The following is an 18,636-nucleotide window of genomic DNA, read 5'->3' as shown; positions in this document are numbered from 1 at the left end:
CTCTTTGAAGGTGAAGTGTTAATTGTCACAACATATTTATGCTGTCCTATTGTACTAGAGCCACAGAGAGAAGAGAAAAAAAAGTACCACAAGCCCACAAACATTATGACTTGCCTCTGGTATTCCAGGAGCTGGCTTGTCAATAAAAACAGGATCATTGTCATTCTCATCAAGCACCGTGATAGTCAGGTTTACACTGCGTGAGTTAGCCTTTTTACCATGGTCAGTGGCATTCACAGTGTAACTAAAAAATTTAACTCAACATTCAGACAAAAAGAAGCAACAAACTATTACAAAACATCTTAAGAAATAATATAAATGATGGTTTTTATGTACTTTCCTAACAGTAGTTAACTTCTAAACACTTGTATGAAATACAACATAAATTTTGAAAGAAAATGGTTTTCTTGAAAAATTTTTAAGAACAAACATAGTTGCTGATAGAGATTCTTTTTGTTGGCTATATTTTTAACATTACTTGAAGAAAAGCATTTTTAAAAATATATCAAGTTAGGACTTAAAATTCCAAAATTAAGAAGTAATTTCCAAAGCTTGTTACCTGTATATATCTGATCTATTTTTTAAGCTCTCAGCCTTGACCTTCACTTTACCAGTCACAGGGTCAATAGTAAAGAGGCCATTATTTGGTTCCTATGGCAACACATGATAAGATTACACAAAATCAACACTTTGTAAAGAGAGTTCTAAATCCTGACACTAATAACATTAACAACATATCAGCAATAATTTTTAAGTAAAGTTTTTTTGGACTTGACAGTCCCTAGGGTAATGGAATTAGAGTTCATCAGTTTCTTGATCATGACAAATGAATAGATAATGTAGTCAGCGCTAAGCCCAGCCATCTCTACTTTCCTTAACATGATTAAGTCCAAGACCACACTGTCCCTAAATTATGGCTAAACCTCTTGTAAATGTATTGTCAGACACTGATATATTCAGACAATTAATTATAAATACTTAAGTAGCACTATTTAAAATTTTTTTTTTTTTTTACCTAAATGACAAAATGTAGGCTATTCTACAGCAAAAAGCTGTATATTTATAATTATATAAAACTATAATATTTCTGTTAGGCTGGCAACAAATTTGCCTGACCTGAAAAGAGTATGTGATGTTCTTGTTTTGCCCAATGTCCTGGTCAGTTGCTGCTATTCCTTCAGGGGTAATTTTTAACTCTTCTTCTTTGGGGCTTAGCTCTGAGATCTTACCAAAATAGGCTGTTGAGTTAAGAAATAAAAAATTATTCGTTATTTTGAGTTGAATATTGCCTGTATTGCATGAATGTTGCTTGATGCAGTAAAAAGTATCTCTTATAAAATGTATGCATGTAAGATGTATCAGTAAGTATCCATGAGTATTGTTTTATTTAAGTATTTACCAGCAGAGTTAAATACAGGAGCATTATCATTGACATCCAATATTTCAATTTCTATCAGGAGAGAAGTTCGACGTCTTTGTTCAAGTTTGGGGTTATCAATAGCAAAGACTGTAACAGAATAGCTAGATTTTTTCTCTCTGTCCAATGTCAGTGTACTTGTAACAGCAACAGTTATTTCCCCCTGAATTAGTTTTTTTAAAAATATTTTATTTCAACAATACTTAAGTTATACTTAGTTAAAAAATAAACAAGTAAAGTACTGTTACAGTCTACATGATAAGCTATTTTTAAAATCATTCATTTTATTTTAACAATACTTAAGTTAAACTTACTTAAACAGAAGTAAAGAACTCTTACAGTCTACATGATACAAGAGGAGTTAAAATAAAGTACAATGCATATTAATTTCTCTGATTTAATCAGATATCTATCAGAGTTGGAGATTTATTACAGACAACCTGATACTTTAAGGTTAGTAACCTTGGACTCTACTGATTGACCACACTTTATAGAAGTTATATATATTCCAGATTAAACATTCTAACTGTCTAGAATAAAAGTCTTGACTTACTGATATAGGGTTGATATGAAAGGAACTAAGTCTACCATCTGATGTCTAAAATAAAAGTTTTGACTTACTGTTATAGGGTTGATATGAAAGGAACTAAGTTTACCATCTGATGTCTAAAATAAAAGTTTTGACTTACTGTTATAGGGTTGATATGAAAGGAACTAAGTCTACCATCTGATGTCTAGAATAAAAGTTTTGACTTACTGTTAAAGGGTTGATATGAAACGGGACTAAGTCTTCCATCTGGTAAGTCACATTTGCGTTGTCACCGACATCTTTATCTGTTGCAGTCACATACCCAACATGTGTATTATTTGGGGAGTTTTCCTCAACACTAAATGATTTACTGGTTGTATTGAACTCTGGATCATTATCATTAGTGTCAAGCACATTGATTTCTATTTCACATGAAGATGACATTGAAGGAGAACCATTGTCGGTAGCTATAACAGTGATATGTAGTAGGGGCTGTGTTTCTCTGTCAAGAGTTTTAGACAAGCTTAATTTACCTGCAATAATTAGTTAAAATTTCAATTGAGTAGAGAAAGTGATTGTGCTGGAATTATATTCTAAAATTATATGCTACAAGAAATCAATAAAGTCAATGAGCTAAGTAAAAAGAAATATTCCTACTTATAAAATATTTAATAACACAAATGTAAATATAACATAAAACATACATATAACATAATGACTGTTCAACCACACACATTAACCATAAGTATATAAAGATGGAAACAGAAATGACATGCAAAAATGAGGTTTGAACATAAATAATATCACAAATAGATGTGCCTGTCACAAGAATATATAATAATTAATGCTGTGTACAAAATAAAGAATGTTTTAAGATTCACAGAAGTATTTGAAATAGAAATGTGCAGGATTGCCTCAAGATTTAAGACAATACCATTACACTTGGGCATGTTTACAAAATATAATCTTACAAACTATTTCATAGAATTGTATTTCCTTGCCAGTCAATTAAAAAATATGCTTTTGACCTTTAATAATTTGAAAACAATAAGATTATAAATATAAAATAGCAAATGTACTCTTTTAAGTAGAAGATAATATTTTTAATAGTGGATAATATAATTTTTTCTCATTACTTCTTCTTTGTTCTTAATTTTTAGTGTTTGGAAGGGATCCCCCTCCAACACAATTAAGGATACGTGTCAACTGGTTATGCGCCATTGAGGCCATTGACTCCGATTTCAGCCTGCTGTTCTTTTTTGATTTGCTTCCATAGCCTTTGTCCAACCAAGAACAAACTATAAGGCAGCAGTTGTTTGATTTTGGAATTATCTCTCCTAGAAGAGTGGCTGTCCCCAGCTAACGAGCCTCATCTGCCCGAGGGTTCGAACTCGAGACTTTTTGGTTTAGCAACAATGAGCTTTATATACTCGACCACCTCCCTTTTCTCATTACAAAACTGCAAGTAAAAAATATGTGTTTACCAGTTGGACTGATGCTAAAATATGAATATTCATTTAGAGCAAATGACACAGTCTGGTCCTTGTCGGGATCTGTTGCTGTGAATGTGGTTATTTCAGTTCCATTCTGTGTAGCTTCGGAAACATTGAGGACTTGGTTTGTGATGCTGAATTGTGGGGGATTATCATTAACATCCAACACCGTGATGGTAACAGTACCTGGTAAAAACAAAATTAAATTGTTATTGTTATAGTAAGGCCTACATATTTTTTACTATAGTAGAATTAACTTAGAATAAATACATAACACAATAATTATCTAAGTCTATTATTAAAAAAAAAGTTTTACAATAATAAAGTGTAGCCTACTATAAAGGAGCTCATGTAATTAGGATAAAATAAAACTTCAGATATTTTGGGGAAGGAAGTAAAAACCTGTAGCAGACTGTGGTGTGGGAGTCTCAGCATTCAAGTCCTCCACCAAAACTTTGAGAGTAATCTGCTGTACTTTCTCTCTGTCCAATGTAGAGTTGACAGTTATTTTTCCACTCTGGCTGTCAATCACAAACCATTCCTGGACAATTAAAAAAATAATCTATAAATAGAAGCCTAATGTGCCACATTGGCTGTCACAATATATGAATATACTGAAGAATGTTTACCTCCACATTTTTTATTGCTACTTCTCTGTCCTTATCATCAAAAGCATGAGAATCATTCCACAACAAACTGTATTTCAATTTGGGATTTAAGTCTGGATCAGTGGCTGTAATATTAATGACCTGAAATAATTGCACAATCTTAGATTAGACCTTCACAATTAACATATTTCAAAGACCATAAAAATTATAGGACACAAAATAATTTGTATTTTTATAACTCAGAAAATTGCTGTATTTCAATACTGATAGTAAAAAAAAAAAGTTCACTTCTAAAAGTCAACTTTGAGCCATTAAGGGAGTTTTTAATGAAGTTCTGACAGTAAAAAAATGCTTTTACCTCAGAACCCGTTGTAGAGTTTTCAAATACTGAAGTCTGCAAGCTGCTTGTTGTAATTACAGGGGCTTTGTTGTTGACGTCTGTCAAAGTTATGGAAACTGTTGCTGTGGCTGTTTTTGGAGGGTTGCCCTTGTCAATTGCCAGCACAGTCAAACTGTAGCTGCTCATGACATCTCTATCAAAGACAGCACCAATGTTGACACTTATCTCACCACTGGAACCATTAACCTGTGGTTTTTTTTAAAAATGAAATTATTTTAACTTGTTTTTTTTATATTTAAGCAAAAATTCTGTGAATCTGATAAAATAATATCTATATGACATTATGTATGATTTTATCATCTTGAAATATAGCCTTAAACTAGTCCTTACCTTTATTGAAAGGCTCTTTTAATTTGTAACTTTAAATCTTATAAAAAAGAAAAGTTCAATCTAAAGTTTACAGATTCTTCTAACCCTAACATGTAAGTGGAGCAGCTGTATGCAGAATTAAATTAAAAATAATGTAGTGTCAAAAAACTTTCTTTCTGGAATTATAAGAAGATTCAGATCTGGAAAGTTACCTGAAATTTTTCTAGCCCTCCAGATTGGATGACGTAGTAAATTTGGTTGTTGGGTTCTGTGCCATCAGCATCTGATGCTTTAACAGCAACTATGTTTGTTTCTAATGATATAAATTGTGTAAACAAAACAAAACTCTATTTCCTTTGGAAAAAAAAAACAACTCTATCACATGGTAAGAACTGATGGAATTATTTTTAGTTTACTGAATAACCCATGTATATAAATATATATATCTTGAAGGCTTTATTGAACTACTGAAATTTTTTTTCACAATTCTTTAATTCAAACTTTTGATAACCCTTCTCCGTTACTTCCATTTTTATTTATGCTTTTTATATGAATTATGATACGTTACCATTTTTGTCATTATTCAGTATAAGCTCAAATGATTAAAAAAATATTTTGAACGGTTACTCACCAGCAGTGGCGTTTTCTGGTAAATCACTTGGGTAATTTTTAGAAGTAAACACAGGTGAGTTGTCATTTACATCCAGAATTAATACAGTCACTATGGCAGTAGATGTGTGACTTGGCTCTCCCAGATCATTAGCTGTCACTGTAAGGTTTATTTTACCATCTGCAAGGCTCTCATAGTTCTGGGGTCTATTGATAGTTATCTCTCCTGTTGTTGCGTTGATAGAGAAATCTGATAAATTAGAGTTGAGATCTTGGGTGATTCTGTACTCTACCACACTGTTGTTGGTAGCTGGGTCATCACCATCTGAGGCCTTAGAATGTAAATTTTAGAAATAAAAATGGACCATAATTTAAGTTTCTAATTACAATTTGAAAAGTGTTTTTAGATATGACTTCTACAATTTTGTTAAATAATAGATACCTTTTTAAAACAAGATTTGTTTTTGTTTACTTTTTAGTTTCAACAAAATTATAATTTATACCATAACACAAAAGCAAAGGGAATCAACTCTAAATACTCTTCTATAATACAGTTACTGTAATCCTAACACTTACATGAACATAAAAAGCTGGAATAAATTGAGATTCTTCCTCTTTGATTTCCACTTGATACACATTCTTGGAAAATGTAGGTGACTCGTCATTAATGTCTGACACATAGATAGTCAACTGTGTAGTGGTAGTGAAGTTTCCTTTGTCCCTTGCTGTGACTGTCACTGTGTAAGAGGGAACTGACTCTCTATCAAGATCTCCAGTCTTTGAAATCACAAAACCTGTAGTTTCATTGATGCCAAACCTAGACATACAATATAATACATACATGTTATGAAATTATTCAGTATTAATAAGAAAAAGTACATGAAAGACTATTTAAACTTTCTTCTGCTACGACTCATTATAATTAAGCGATAATAGGAAATGTTCATACGCACTGCACATCAGTAGCAAATATTTTTTTTATTTAGTGGTCGTTGTTTAAGTGAATATATCTTCTTCTTATTCATTCTCAATTGTATTGATGGAAGGGATTTCCTCCAACACATTTAACCCTGAAAGCGCACCAAGCCACAATCGTGGCTTTGCTGTTACATAACTTATAACGCGTAAGCCCACGTGGCGCACGCTTTAAGGGTTAAGTATTATATGGCAGTTTACTCTATTTCAGCCTGCTATTCTTTCTTGATTTGCTTCCATAGCCTTTGTCAAACCAAGATCTACAATGCAACAGTTGTTTGATTTTGGAGTTGTCTCTCCAAGATGAGTTGCTGTCCCCAGCTCTCAAGGCTTATCTACCCAGTGGTTCTGAACATGAAACTCTTTGGTTAAGCAACCATAAGTTTTACCGACCGTTAAATGAAATATATAATTAGAAACAATTTAAAATGCAATCTAAAAAATGACACTGCCTGCACAAAATTATATGTGGCAACAGGAAAGCTCCAGCTGGAACATGGGAAACAAATGTCTTAAAACACATTTTGGATCAATATCTGAATATCTAAAAAAAAACCTGTATGTGAGGACACTAGTTCAGGGTAGATGGTAGAAACAGGCTATAGCTTAGTTAGCTAAACAGACCAATGGAAATCCAGGAGCTGACCGGTCACGTGGGACGGTCAGCTGACCACCGAAGTGTGGGTCAGTAGCTAGATCAGCGGCCGAAATAGATAGTTAGCGAAGAGAACGGTCAGAGTTAGGTAGAAAATTAGAGGTAGATAGTGTGGAAGAGACGGTCGGAGATATGTAGAGCTAGGGAACAGTTAGATAGAAGTAGTACAGTATAGATTAGTTAGGTAGGAAGTTGATTGTGTAGATTTTAATAAAGATCATTATATTTTGACTTGGACTTTGTGTTGGATCTTCTCATCATCTTCATCACCCCCACTCTCACATTTGGTGGTGGTGCTGCTTTTCCCCACCCTCACACTGTACATTTATCAAGTAACATTGTTGTATACACTAAAAGTTCTAAGAGAAATGAAACAAGAAAACTTACTTCCCAGAGACATCCTTCATCTCATACCTCACAACACCAAATTCTCCCTTGTCCTTGTCCACGGCCTTTCATAAAGGGTATATCAATGTTTATATAGCATGTCATTTAAAAAAATGTACACAACCATATCATATATGATCTAAATTAAATGTAAATGTTTTATTAAGGGTTGTATGCATAACTAGTTTTGTCCTAGAAATATTTTTAAAATAAAAGGTTTCAATTTCACTATTGTAATGCATACATCACTAAACATACATTTATAACTAATGTTGTAATAGATTAGTTAACTTCTTGTTGCTTACTGCAAATTCAAAAACTTATATTTTACTAACTAGTAAAACTGTTTATTTTTTTTTTACTCTGTAACCCTCCACGAAAGTTTGAATTGCTGAACTGCTACCAATAAGTTTCAGATTTTCCATGTTTTAATGTATTTTTAAACTGATTTCAATGGTAAAACTGTTAAGGAATCTGTCCAATAATCAATGCATAATGAGTTTTATTGTTCTAGGTTTACTGTTTTACTATAAACTGAGATTCTGAAAAATGTTGAGTTTACTATCTGGCATCTTTATACCAAGTATATTTGCTTCTTGCAAAGGACAATTTATGTAATTTGAATTTTGAATTTTAAAGAAATACAAGTGTAACACTTCCTATTCCTTTTAACCAAGACGATAACTCACTAAAGAACTTGATTGGTGGCTATTTATTTTCCAGCAATGATCAGCTAGTTTACCCCATTTCAATCTCTTTCTTAAAAGATCTCCTCCAAGACATTTCTTGGGGATTCCACTCCAACCCATTTAGTAGTGCTATTATCTGCTTTCTAAGTTTGTAACATATACACCCAACCTCTAAATAATGATTACCTACATTTTTCCCTAACCACAAACTTGACATTTTGTCTGGCCAGAGTATTTTTAACATGCCATTATGATCAGTTTTTCTTGCCACTAATTTATTACCTTTGACTCAAAGCCAGCCATTCAGTTGTATGAAATACATAATTCAAAATAATTTAAATTGCAAATTCAAAATCATAGATCACATCCTCAAGCTTTTAGCTCTAAGTCAAAAGAGTGTCACATATTATGTTAGCAGGTCATACAATATGTAACAGGTAAATCAGAATCTAAGGATTAAAATAACTTACTTGTATTGAAAAATCATACTGGAATGGGGGTGAGTTCTCTGGAATCTGACGTACATAAGGTCCATTAATAAATTCAGGGATGTTGTCATTCTCATTGATTACTTGAATGACAAATTTACAGGTGGTGCTATGGGTGCTGTCTGACATTGACCCTTCAGCAAGAACCTGAAAAAGAATGGTACACATTGGTCAGAATTAAAATTTTATAATATTCAGACAGGCATCTAATTAGATAGTTCATATATCAGTCCAAACAGCATTAACACTGCTAATATAGTAGGTTTAGGATAGGAAGAAATGGAAGCAGCTGTTCAGACAAAGTGGTTAAACATCTCAACTAATGTATAGGGCAAGACAATTAGAAGCCAAGATAGAGGTGTGGTCTAGTACCCCAATAAGCCCATTCTGTATTTACAGTAATTACTCTTTTGTACTTTTGCATTAAAAAGGAATTACAAAAATACTGTATGTTCTCTATTTCTTTTGTAGAAAAATAACTAAAGCTGAATTATTTTACCAATAAAGGCAAAATCAGCTATTTAGATACAGTTGTCCAGCTAATAGACAAGTAGCTAATTTGTTTCCAAGTACAGCTATGATGGTTTTTTTTTAACTAGTGATTAGTATTTAGTAATGCAAGTCTCAAACACATTTTTAAAAAATCAGTGTAGCCTAAGGCAGATCACAAGTTTTCTCACTTCAATGGTGAAGTTTTCATTTGTTTCAAAATCCAGAGCTTGAGGGTCTTGAACTAAAATAGAAAAAGTTTGCCGAGAGGTTCCTTGTGGAGGATCAATTTTGAAGGTGTGATTGTGACTCAGCAATACAACTTTAAAGCCACTATTTTCCCCCTGGGGAGTAAGTCCAAATACATTAGAGCTGTTCAATTCATAATGATGAGTTAATAAAGAAAATATTTTTTAAGATGTATTTTCTTTGTTATCAGTAACTAATTAATTTCTGTGTTTAGTTGTAAAGTTGTAATCTAATAGCTAAACAAGTGTCACTGTACTTCAGTAGGGCCAAATATATTTAAAATTTTAGGCCTTTATTTCTTAAAGCTAGCAACTGAAAAATTGCATGAGGACCGTTAAAGTGAATTTAAAGTGTTTCTACACTTGTAATTAACTACAATAGTGTCTATTAGACACGAAAATGTAAATATTTAAAAAACTATAACTCAGATGAATGAAAATTATAGAACCTATATTTTATTAGTAAATAAATCTACATATACACATTCATAATCGCTTAAAACTATTAAAGTACATCACTCAATTAGCTCAAAGGATGGCTAGTAATTAATGCTATCCAATAGGCGAGCCTGTCTTTTGTAGACAACCATACATGGAAATGACATACCATATCATCATCAACAACTTCCAAAGCTTGACCATTAAATTTAACATCACTGTTTGCTGGCATGTTCTCCCTTATAGAAGCAGAGTAGGAGTTACATCCAATAAACACAGGTGGGTTGTCATTTGTGTCTGTGATGCTTACCACAATGTTTGCTAAATAATAAAACTTTTTATTTAATGCAAGTACAAATAAGAAAACGCTGGTTAAATATTTATTTCTTATTTATAACAAGTAAAAATTAACTTTGAATTGGAGAAAAAAATAATATCACAAATACAAATGATAATCACTTTGCTTATTAAAATAAATTTAAAAAATCGGAAATTGAAGTAAAATATATTAACACAAAAAAAAAATTTAACTGATTTTTAATGTTTTAATGATAATTCAGTGCAATAAAACACTATCTTATGTTAACAAAAGGAAACTATTACTTTATTCAGGTTATTATTTTTGTAAAAACAAGATTGTACCAGTGTCTGTCTGAGGAGTATTCACAGCACCATTTTTATCCAATACTTGTATTTCAAGGTTGAGCTGTGAAATGGCTTCTCTGTCAAAAGGTTTTAATGATACTATTTCACATTTCTTTGGCTGTGGGATTGTTATCCATTCCTGTATTTCAAAATATAGCTTGATGTATTATGAAAATTTCTCATGCTTAAAGAGCTCACCAATAAATCTTCAATTAAAATACATTCAATTAAATTGTAATAATATTTTATCATATCAAAATATTCCATTTCTATATAATTTTAATGATTTTGAAAAAATAATTATAAGAAAATGAATTTTTAAAAAATGTATAAAATTAAAAACTAGAACTAGCATGACTTAGTCTCTGGATAACATTACTTTTATTAATAGCTCAAATTATTTAAAATTTATTTTGTAACCTTGAGGTAAGTTTCATTTATTCTAGATCCTTCGCCATTGAGACCAAATGAGTTATTCCATATTATGGTATATGTTAAATCAGAATTTGAATCTGGGTCATCAGCTGTACAGCTGTATGTGAAATTCACATTCTCTTGTGTAACTTGTAACATCTGCTTCTACACATTGAAAAATTTACATATCTTAAATTGTTAGACATGCCATTAAAAACATGAAGAAAACAGAACCAAGCAACTTTTTGAAAGAATAATGTAAATCATACAAAAAATTATTTAGCAAAAAAGAAAAGAATAAAAACAAATGAAAAACAAAAAAAATTACATTAAAAAGCTTACTATTTGAAATTTAGGTTTCTCATCATTCACATCAGTAACAGTGATGTTGATGACAGTTGTATTGGTCAAGACTGGATTACCATTGTCTGATGCAGTTACAATTATTTTGTAATGATCAGTTTGTTCACGGTCCAGTGAACGACTCAATGTTATGATTCCAGTACTATCATCGATTGAGAATGTGGAAGCACTGAGTGTATCTATGCTATAGCTCAATTTGTTATTTGGTGCACTGGCATCTGCATCAGTTGCCACACTTTGAAAAACCTGACTTCCTATATTAAGACAATGTTAGTTTATTATACTAAAGGACATATATAAAAAAGCATAAGACTAAAAAGCCCACTAAATAATTTTATCAAATTTTAGATTTAATTGTAGAACTTTCACTGATTGTCTTTACTAATACATGTTTAAAACAATTATAAATAATTGGTTCTCTGGAACATTAAACCAGTATTATAAAAGTATTTGGTCCTTACCATGAGTCATATTTTCAGGTAAGTTAATGTCGAAACTAGACTGACTGAAGGATGGAACTTCATCATTGACATCTAGGACTGTAACTTGAACAGTGGCAGATACAGAATGGTAAGGTGGGCTCTGGTCTGTGGCACTAACATAAAACTCAATCACTCCATGTAAACTTTTATCCAGGGACTCATAGTCCAAACCTTTGTTTAAAACTATTTCACCAGATGTAGGGTTGATATTAAAATATTGTTCCAGGTTTTTTGATATGCTGGATATACTGTATTTAATCTCACTGTTTTTATTTCCAGGTTCATCACCATCAAATGCCTAGAATCAGAAAGATAATACAATAATAAGTTGGTATTTAAAAGTTTATGGGACGGGGTGGCCTAGTGGTAGAGAGCTAGACTTCTAACCCAAAAGTCTTGAGTTCAAATCCGGGTTCAAGTCAGTAGACAGTCCCTGAGTACACCCAGCTCTGATGGGTACCTAACTCATGTTAGGTGGCTGGGTACAGCACTGACCACACTATCCCTTCATATGCCAAGATCTCTGTCTTGGGCACGAACAGGAAAAGATGATGCTTTAAAAGTATATATAAAACATCTAAATCCGCCAATATTTTAATTTTAAATGTATATCTTCCACTATTTACTGAGATTTAGTTTATAAAAACAAAACAATTTCCTGTAGTTAATTACAGTAATTTACTGAAAGACACAAGTTTTGATACCTTGGGGTGAGATAGTATTCACACCTAGATTAAGCTCCCCCCCCCCCCCCCATATACCAAAGCAGGTGGTCCTTGCATCAGGAGAGGAAGTACAAGCCTGGCTGAAATCTATTAATCTGCCTAGAGTATTGCTCAGGTAAGTTGAACCCATATAAAAGAAAAACAGTTTGGATTAAATGTTACATAAAATATTTTTTATTTTACCTGAATTACTAATGGTGGCATGAAGAACTTCTGGTTTTCTGGAATAGTGGCATTGTAAATCTGCTTTGTAAAGTTAGGACTTTGGTTGTTGATATCCAATAAATTGACTGTCAGCTGAGTGGTAGAGCCAAAGTGCCCAACATCCTCCACACGAACTTTGAGTGTGTATGATGCTTGCTGCTCTCTGCTTAAAGTTGCACTGAGAGTGACTTCCCCTGTTGTTCTGTTTATTACAAACCTGAAGAAAGAATTGAACTCAGCATACATATCCAAGATACTCTCAGTGAAAAAGTTTATAAAGTACATAGAATTCAACTTACTCCTTAGGTTGTTCAGGAAGGGAGTAATATACAATGCCAAATTCACCTAAATCGTTATCTACAGCCTATAAACAAAGAGAAACTAAATATAAAACAACATAAATTACTGACAAAACACATTGAAATAAGTAATGGCATAATTGTATATTTTAGCCAATATTATGATTCAATTATAAATAAAATTATGTATATGTATCAAAAAAGTTCCAGAACACAATTGGAGCTAAGCATTTCTCAGATGGAGGTTAGTTTGTCCAGTGTAGAAATGCTAATTTTTAAATTCACAACTGGACTGTTTTAAATTTAACACATATTACCAAATACTTTGACTAAGCACTGACCTTCACTACATAGACAGATGTTCCTGGTGGGGATTCTTCTTTCACAGGGGCATTAAATGGTGCATCGACAAAATCTGGCATGTTGTCATTTTTGTTTTCTATACTCACAGTAACAGTTGCCGTATTTGAGAATTTCTCTGTAGTTTTTGTCTCTTCAGCTATTAACTGGAACATTTGGAGAACATTTTATAATAGCAATGTAATCATTAAGTACTTCAATATGAAAAATGTCATTAACAAAGCTACTATCATACCACAATTTGTAAAGTTTCTGTAACTTCAAAGTCTAAAATGGAAGAATTGGTCACAACAATAGAAAAGATTTGTCTGCCATTTCCTCCAGGTGGTTCCACAGTAAAATATTCAGAGTAATTCATAAGTGATACAACAAAGCTGCTGTTGTTTCCCTGTTGAAAAATGACAGGATTAAATTAGAAGTTTACAATAACTTAAGTGTCATTGAGAAAAATTAGTGCTTTATTGTCTTATTTAAAAGAGAACTAATTGACTTAGACACCAAAAAAAAAAAGAAAAAGCTTATAAATACAAACACTACTGAATGTTCTTTATGAATAGAATGGTATAAAAAAACATGTTTTAATAATCCTTGCTTTTCTCAACAACTCTTAAGGATAAAAATTGGTTACAGTGGCTGTAAGGTAACAGAGATGATGGATGGAGATACTGGTATTGAATTTTAAAAATCCAAAATGAGCCCACCTGATCAGAATCTTCAACAACTAAAGTTGATCCTGTGAATTGTATCTCAGTGCCAACTGGCATGTTCTCTTGTACTTTTGTTTGGTACTGCTGGGAGCTACTGAATGTGGGTTTATTATCATTCACATCATCCACATACACTGTAACTGAGGCTAAACAAAGGGAGATATAATTTACACTTATGAATAAAAGAAAGTGTTGTGAAATAATTATTCTGTTATGTCTCCAATCAGCTAACGTTTATAAGAGGTTAAAGGTTATAGAAAACAACTTAAGTTTTTATCTACCTCTTCAATGGCCTGATAAAAAATAAATACTACTATATTTATAAAGATTTATTAAAGGTCATATGATGAATTTAAAAAATGATCTATTTTAAATTGATTAAATAATTTAAGAATTTTTGTATGAAATAACTACTGATTTACTGAGTATTTCTACAAAAAGTTGTACCAGGCAGTCATTAATCTATAATAATAACTCATCAAACACAACAATAAACGTCCCCAACACAGTTTTAAGCCTAACACAGCTTTTGTTTTGGAAATATTTCTACTATTAGTGTTTGGTCTAATTACAAAAAGTTAGTACTCCAAATAGAAATTTTTTTAAAATAAAAAACTAAAAATGTAAACTATTACAGATTTTCTAAGTGTAGAACTTATCATTGAACAAAGCTGTTCTTGATAGACATAGTAGTTTAGAAAAGTCACATTCAAGCTTATCCATTAGCTTTTGGTAACTTCATTAGCCAGAGGCAATTTTAAGTTGTTTGAGTCATTTTAATTTAATAAATATGCCATTGTCTATTGCTTGAATGTAATAGCATGCTTGATGATGTATGCTAAACAATGACTGCCTGTGAGCTTATTATCTTACCAACATCTTGTTGAAGTCCTGTATCAGACTTCTCATCTGTAACTATGATCTTTAATGTGAATTCTTGAACTATTTCTCTGTCCAAGGGCTGAGTGTTTGTTATTTTACCATCTCTATTATTGATTTTTAAGCAGTTCTGGGAGATAAAAGACAATTGTAATCAAGAAATCAACATTTTAAAATATGACTAACACATGACTAAAAGCAACACTAGCATGGACAATTTTAATATTGTGTGTATTATCTAGAAAAGAGGCAGTGTGGGCAGATGGTAAAGCTTACAGCTGAAAACCTGAAAATCTTGAGTTTGAATGCCATGTTAAAATCTATAGCACATTCTAAAGTCCATCCATTGGTACCTAACTCACATTAGGGAAACCAAGGCAGCTGGGCATAGTGCAGTACTGACCACACTATCGCTTCGAGGACATTGGAACAGAAGAACACTACTTCACCTGCCCATGTGCCTCAGGAATGGACGTGACAAATGATGATGATTATCGAGAAATCTACTTTTAGAAAATGTTGTATTTAATAATTAAGTTTAAAAAAATTTGTAACATAGAACAAAAAAGTATAATCTCACCTGTAAGTGACTCATGTTGGTTTGTTGACCAGATGGATTTTTGGCTGTGCTTTGTGTCCAGTCTATTTGATAGCTGAGATTTTTGTCCTGATCTTTATCTTGTGCCTCATTTAAAATTTCTAGCCCAAGTATATTTTCAGAGAAGTGTAATGTTTGAGATGCCTGTAAAATATTGTAGCAGTAGCATATTGTTATTTTTATCATATATTTAAAAGTGCAATATTAATTTCATAAAGCAAATGGATATTGTGTTTACCTTAAATACATAGCAGTGATGAATTCAATTTTGCCAAAGAAATAAAAAGTTAAAGCATTTTTCATTTTACTACAAAGTAAAACCATTTTTAAGGATTTAATTTTAAAATGGTAGTATTATACAATTAGTTTGTTAAGCTTTTAACATGTTACATCATCAAAGTAAAGAATACATACATTAGAGAATGTTGGTGGTGTATCATTTATATCAAGTACAGTTAAATAAACACTGCATGAGCTGCTTCTTGATGGGGTACCCAGGTCTGTGACTGTGACAGTGATGTTATAGTGATCAGCAGTTTCTCTGTCCAAATTACTGCGAAGTGTTATGTTGCCTGAAGTGCTATCGATGATAAATTTCTCGGAATTCTTTTGATCAATGCTGTATATGAAAAGGTTATTAGGTGCAGTGCCATCTGCATCATTTGCATCAACTTGAAGAATAAGAGATTCTGTAAGAATAAAAAGTTTTTGAAAAATAAATTTTTATTAGACTGAAAATAAATAAAAAAACCTAAACATGGATTTTTTAAATGCAATTTTAAGTATTTTTCTCTGCAGAATGCTTAAAGTAGCTCTACAGCTAAACTCCCAAGCGGAGTAGTGTTAGACTAAGATAGTGGTAAGAAATAGACTAAAAAAAGAAAAGGAAAGTTTATTTTACCAATTGGAAGATTTTCTTTCACACTGTTTGAGTACATAGTTTGTCTGCATGTAGGAGCATGGTTGTTGATGTCCTGAAAAATTTAAAACACATGGTTTAGTTAAAATGGATTTTAAAATTTTAAAACCCTTATGGTTTGTGAAAGTAGTACTTAAATGAAAAGAAAAAAACACTTTTTCTTTTACAAATTAGATAATCCTATTTGGCAAACATGCCATTGGCTGAAAATAAAGTGTAAAACAAAGTGTAAAACATAGAATGTAGGAATTATAATTACATACCTGTAAAAAGATAGCCACACTAACTGTTGAAGATAACGGGGGCACACCATTGTCTGTTGCATTCACTAAAAGTGAAATGGTCCCTGTGAATCCTGGGTCATGAATATCTTCATAAGCCAAAGGTTTAGCTACTGTAAGACTGCCATTATCTGGATCCAACCTATTAAAAAAATACCAAGAGTGAGCTATCCAGGTAAAATATTAATTTTTCTTTAATTTTTGTTATTCCTAAAATAAAAGTAGGCTATTGTACATGAGACGGCATGGTTGAATGGAAGAGCATTTGGCTGCTAGCCTGAAGGTCTGGAATTCAGATCTCGCTTTGATTTGTGACTCTAGGTTGTCCCCAAGTCCACCCTGCTCTGATAGGTATCTGACTTATGTTTGGGGAAGTTAAGACGGCTGGGCATAGTGCTGGCCACACTACCCTTTCATATGCCGAGGTCAAGAAAAATAAAAATTCTACTTCATCTGCTCAATGGATCTCTAGGTCTAAAGAGGAATCTTTACTAACTTGTACATTAGCCATACATATTGCTTGTAGGGAAAATAAAGATTGTTTAACCGAAATCTTGCTCAAATTTATAGGTTGTATGGCTAATACAGTCCCTTACAAAACTGGCTGACATCTTGCATACTGAACGATGACAAAATTAGGTAACCTGAAGTAAGACTCCAATGAAGAGGGAGAAGTGGATACAAGACTGTAGGTGATCTTAGAGTTCAAAGTGTTAGGTTCATCAGCATCATTTGCCTAATGAAAAAATGTATTAGTAACTTAAAATTAACAGTATGGCAAATCTCTATAACATACCAATCAAGAGCAACCAAAACACTATACATTAAAAAAAATACATAAAAAAAAATAATACACCTACTTGGATTTACTTTCAACTTTAATGCTCTATCTCTGCCTCTGGATCAAACTTAGTGACTGCTACTAATAAAGAATTATGAACTCATAATTATAACTGTTTATAAGAAAATGACAATAACATACTTGTACTTTAATATTATGACCAAATTCTGTTTTTAGCTCCTCCAGTGTTGTTTGGTAACTATCTGAAGTGAACTCAGGGACCTCATCATTTTCATCCGAGATTTTTATGTTCAACTGAGTAGTCACCTGGGATAATAATAATATTTAATAAGGTATAAATATAAATAACTAGTAGAGTTAAGATAGTTTTAACTAAATATCTAGCAGTATAAGAATGTCTGTAGAAGAGCAGGTAAAACTATATGCTTAAGCTCATACCGTTAATCCATAACATTACTTAAAAGCCCAATGATGGTGACATATTCATATTTTATTTCTCTATTGATTGCTCCAATGCATTTTTATTCAAAACTACAAAGCTTTGTTTTTTATTACTGCATGTAATTAAAATTTATACAATACATTAAGTTTATAATAAATTTTCACAGTGATATATACAGATTTACTAATAACAGATTCAAGTAATTTAGTAAGGCTTATACAGATTGTGTTAAAAGAAAAAGCATGTATTGACAGTTGTGTAAACTCATTTATCTAAGCAATGCAAAGGAGCAGTAACTTGGTCAATATAAGAATATGTCTCATTGAGGAAAATTCAAGGTAGCATTATAAAATTTCTCTTACAAACATTTTCCCAAACAACACGGGGGTTGTCTATATATTAAATACGACCTTTTATACAATTTTACTACCCCTCCTTTCCCACATCAGAACCCCTCCATCCCCTATAACATCACACATCAGCATACCTCTCCCCAACCCTTTTAAAAATAAGGCCTAATTAGTTGAGTCATGATGAGATATTCATAGAACTCTTGATCAACAATCACAATTTACAAAAAAAGTCTTTTAACCCTTTGAACACGCTTTACTGGTCTGAGTCTTAAATATCCATGCCCAGGATACAGATAAAGTGGTATTAGACACCTTATCCCAGATCCGCAGTATATACATAAAAATGATATATTAAAAAAGTACGTAACTGGTATTATTCAACTCGTAAGTTTCTGTCATGGCTGCGCCCATGAACCAAATTTTTGTTGT

General features: G+C 32.1%; 1 protein-coding gene across 1 annotated transcript in view; it reads right to left on the bottom strand.

Annotated features, from left to right (window-relative positions):
• Positions 1-18,636, bottom strand: part of LOC131932263 (cadherin-23) — a 76,716-nt gene that overhangs the window by 10,218 nt on the left and 47,862 nt on the right. The window contains exons 16-47 of the mRNA XM_059289127.1: positions 17,593-17,718; positions 17,255-17,346; positions 16,593-16,752; positions 16,312-16,384; positions 15,825-16,099; positions 15,393-15,554; positions 14,807-14,942; positions 13,928-14,079; positions 13,462-13,614; positions 13,208-13,372; positions 12,867-12,931; positions 12,547-12,784; positions 11,618-11,936; positions 11,136-11,410; positions 10,800-10,958; positions 10,377-10,518; positions 9,904-10,055; positions 9,240-9,392; positions 8,542-8,706; positions 7,383-7,447; positions 5,942-6,182; positions 5,388-5,697; positions 4,969-5,069; positions 4,406-4,633; positions 4,069-4,188; positions 3,842-3,980; positions 3,431-3,625; positions 2,175-2,479; positions 1,400-1,580; positions 1,117-1,238; positions 560-651; positions 115-244 (exon numbers count right to left, since the gene is read on the bottom strand). Coding sequence (XP_059145110.1) covers positions 115-244; positions 560-651; positions 1,117-1,238; positions 1,400-1,580; positions 2,175-2,479; positions 3,431-3,625; positions 3,842-3,980; positions 4,069-4,188; positions 4,406-4,633; positions 4,969-5,069; positions 5,388-5,697; positions 5,942-6,182; positions 7,383-7,447; positions 8,542-8,706; positions 9,240-9,392; positions 9,904-10,055; positions 10,377-10,518; positions 10,800-10,958; positions 11,136-11,410; positions 11,618-11,936; positions 12,547-12,784; positions 12,867-12,931; positions 13,208-13,372; positions 13,462-13,614; positions 13,928-14,079; positions 14,807-14,942; positions 15,393-15,554; positions 15,825-16,099; positions 16,312-16,384; positions 16,593-16,752; positions 17,255-17,346; positions 17,593-17,718 — 5,391 coding nt within the window. The remainder of the gene's footprint in view (positions 1-114; positions 245-559; positions 652-1,116; positions 1,239-1,399; positions 1,581-2,174; positions 2,480-3,430; positions 3,626-3,841; positions 3,981-4,068; positions 4,189-4,405; positions 4,634-4,968; positions 5,070-5,387; positions 5,698-5,941; positions 6,183-7,382; positions 7,448-8,541; positions 8,707-9,239; positions 9,393-9,903; positions 10,056-10,376; positions 10,519-10,799; positions 10,959-11,135; positions 11,411-11,617; positions 11,937-12,546; positions 12,785-12,866; positions 12,932-13,207; positions 13,373-13,461; positions 13,615-13,927; positions 14,080-14,806; positions 14,943-15,392; positions 15,555-15,824; positions 16,100-16,311; positions 16,385-16,592; positions 16,753-17,254; positions 17,347-17,592; positions 17,719-18,636) is intronic.

The sequence above is a fragment of the Physella acuta genome, unplaced genomic scaffold (assembly GCF_028476545.2).
Source record: "Physella acuta isolate Inbredline_101_S28 unplaced genomic scaffold, ASM2847654v3 ptg002122l, whole genome shotgun sequence".
Lineage (NCBI taxonomy): Eukaryota > Metazoa > Mollusca > Gastropoda > Physidae > Physella > Physella acuta.
The sequence above is the reverse complement of the archived record's forward strand: the minus strand, read 5'-3'. Positions and strand labels throughout refer to the sequence as shown.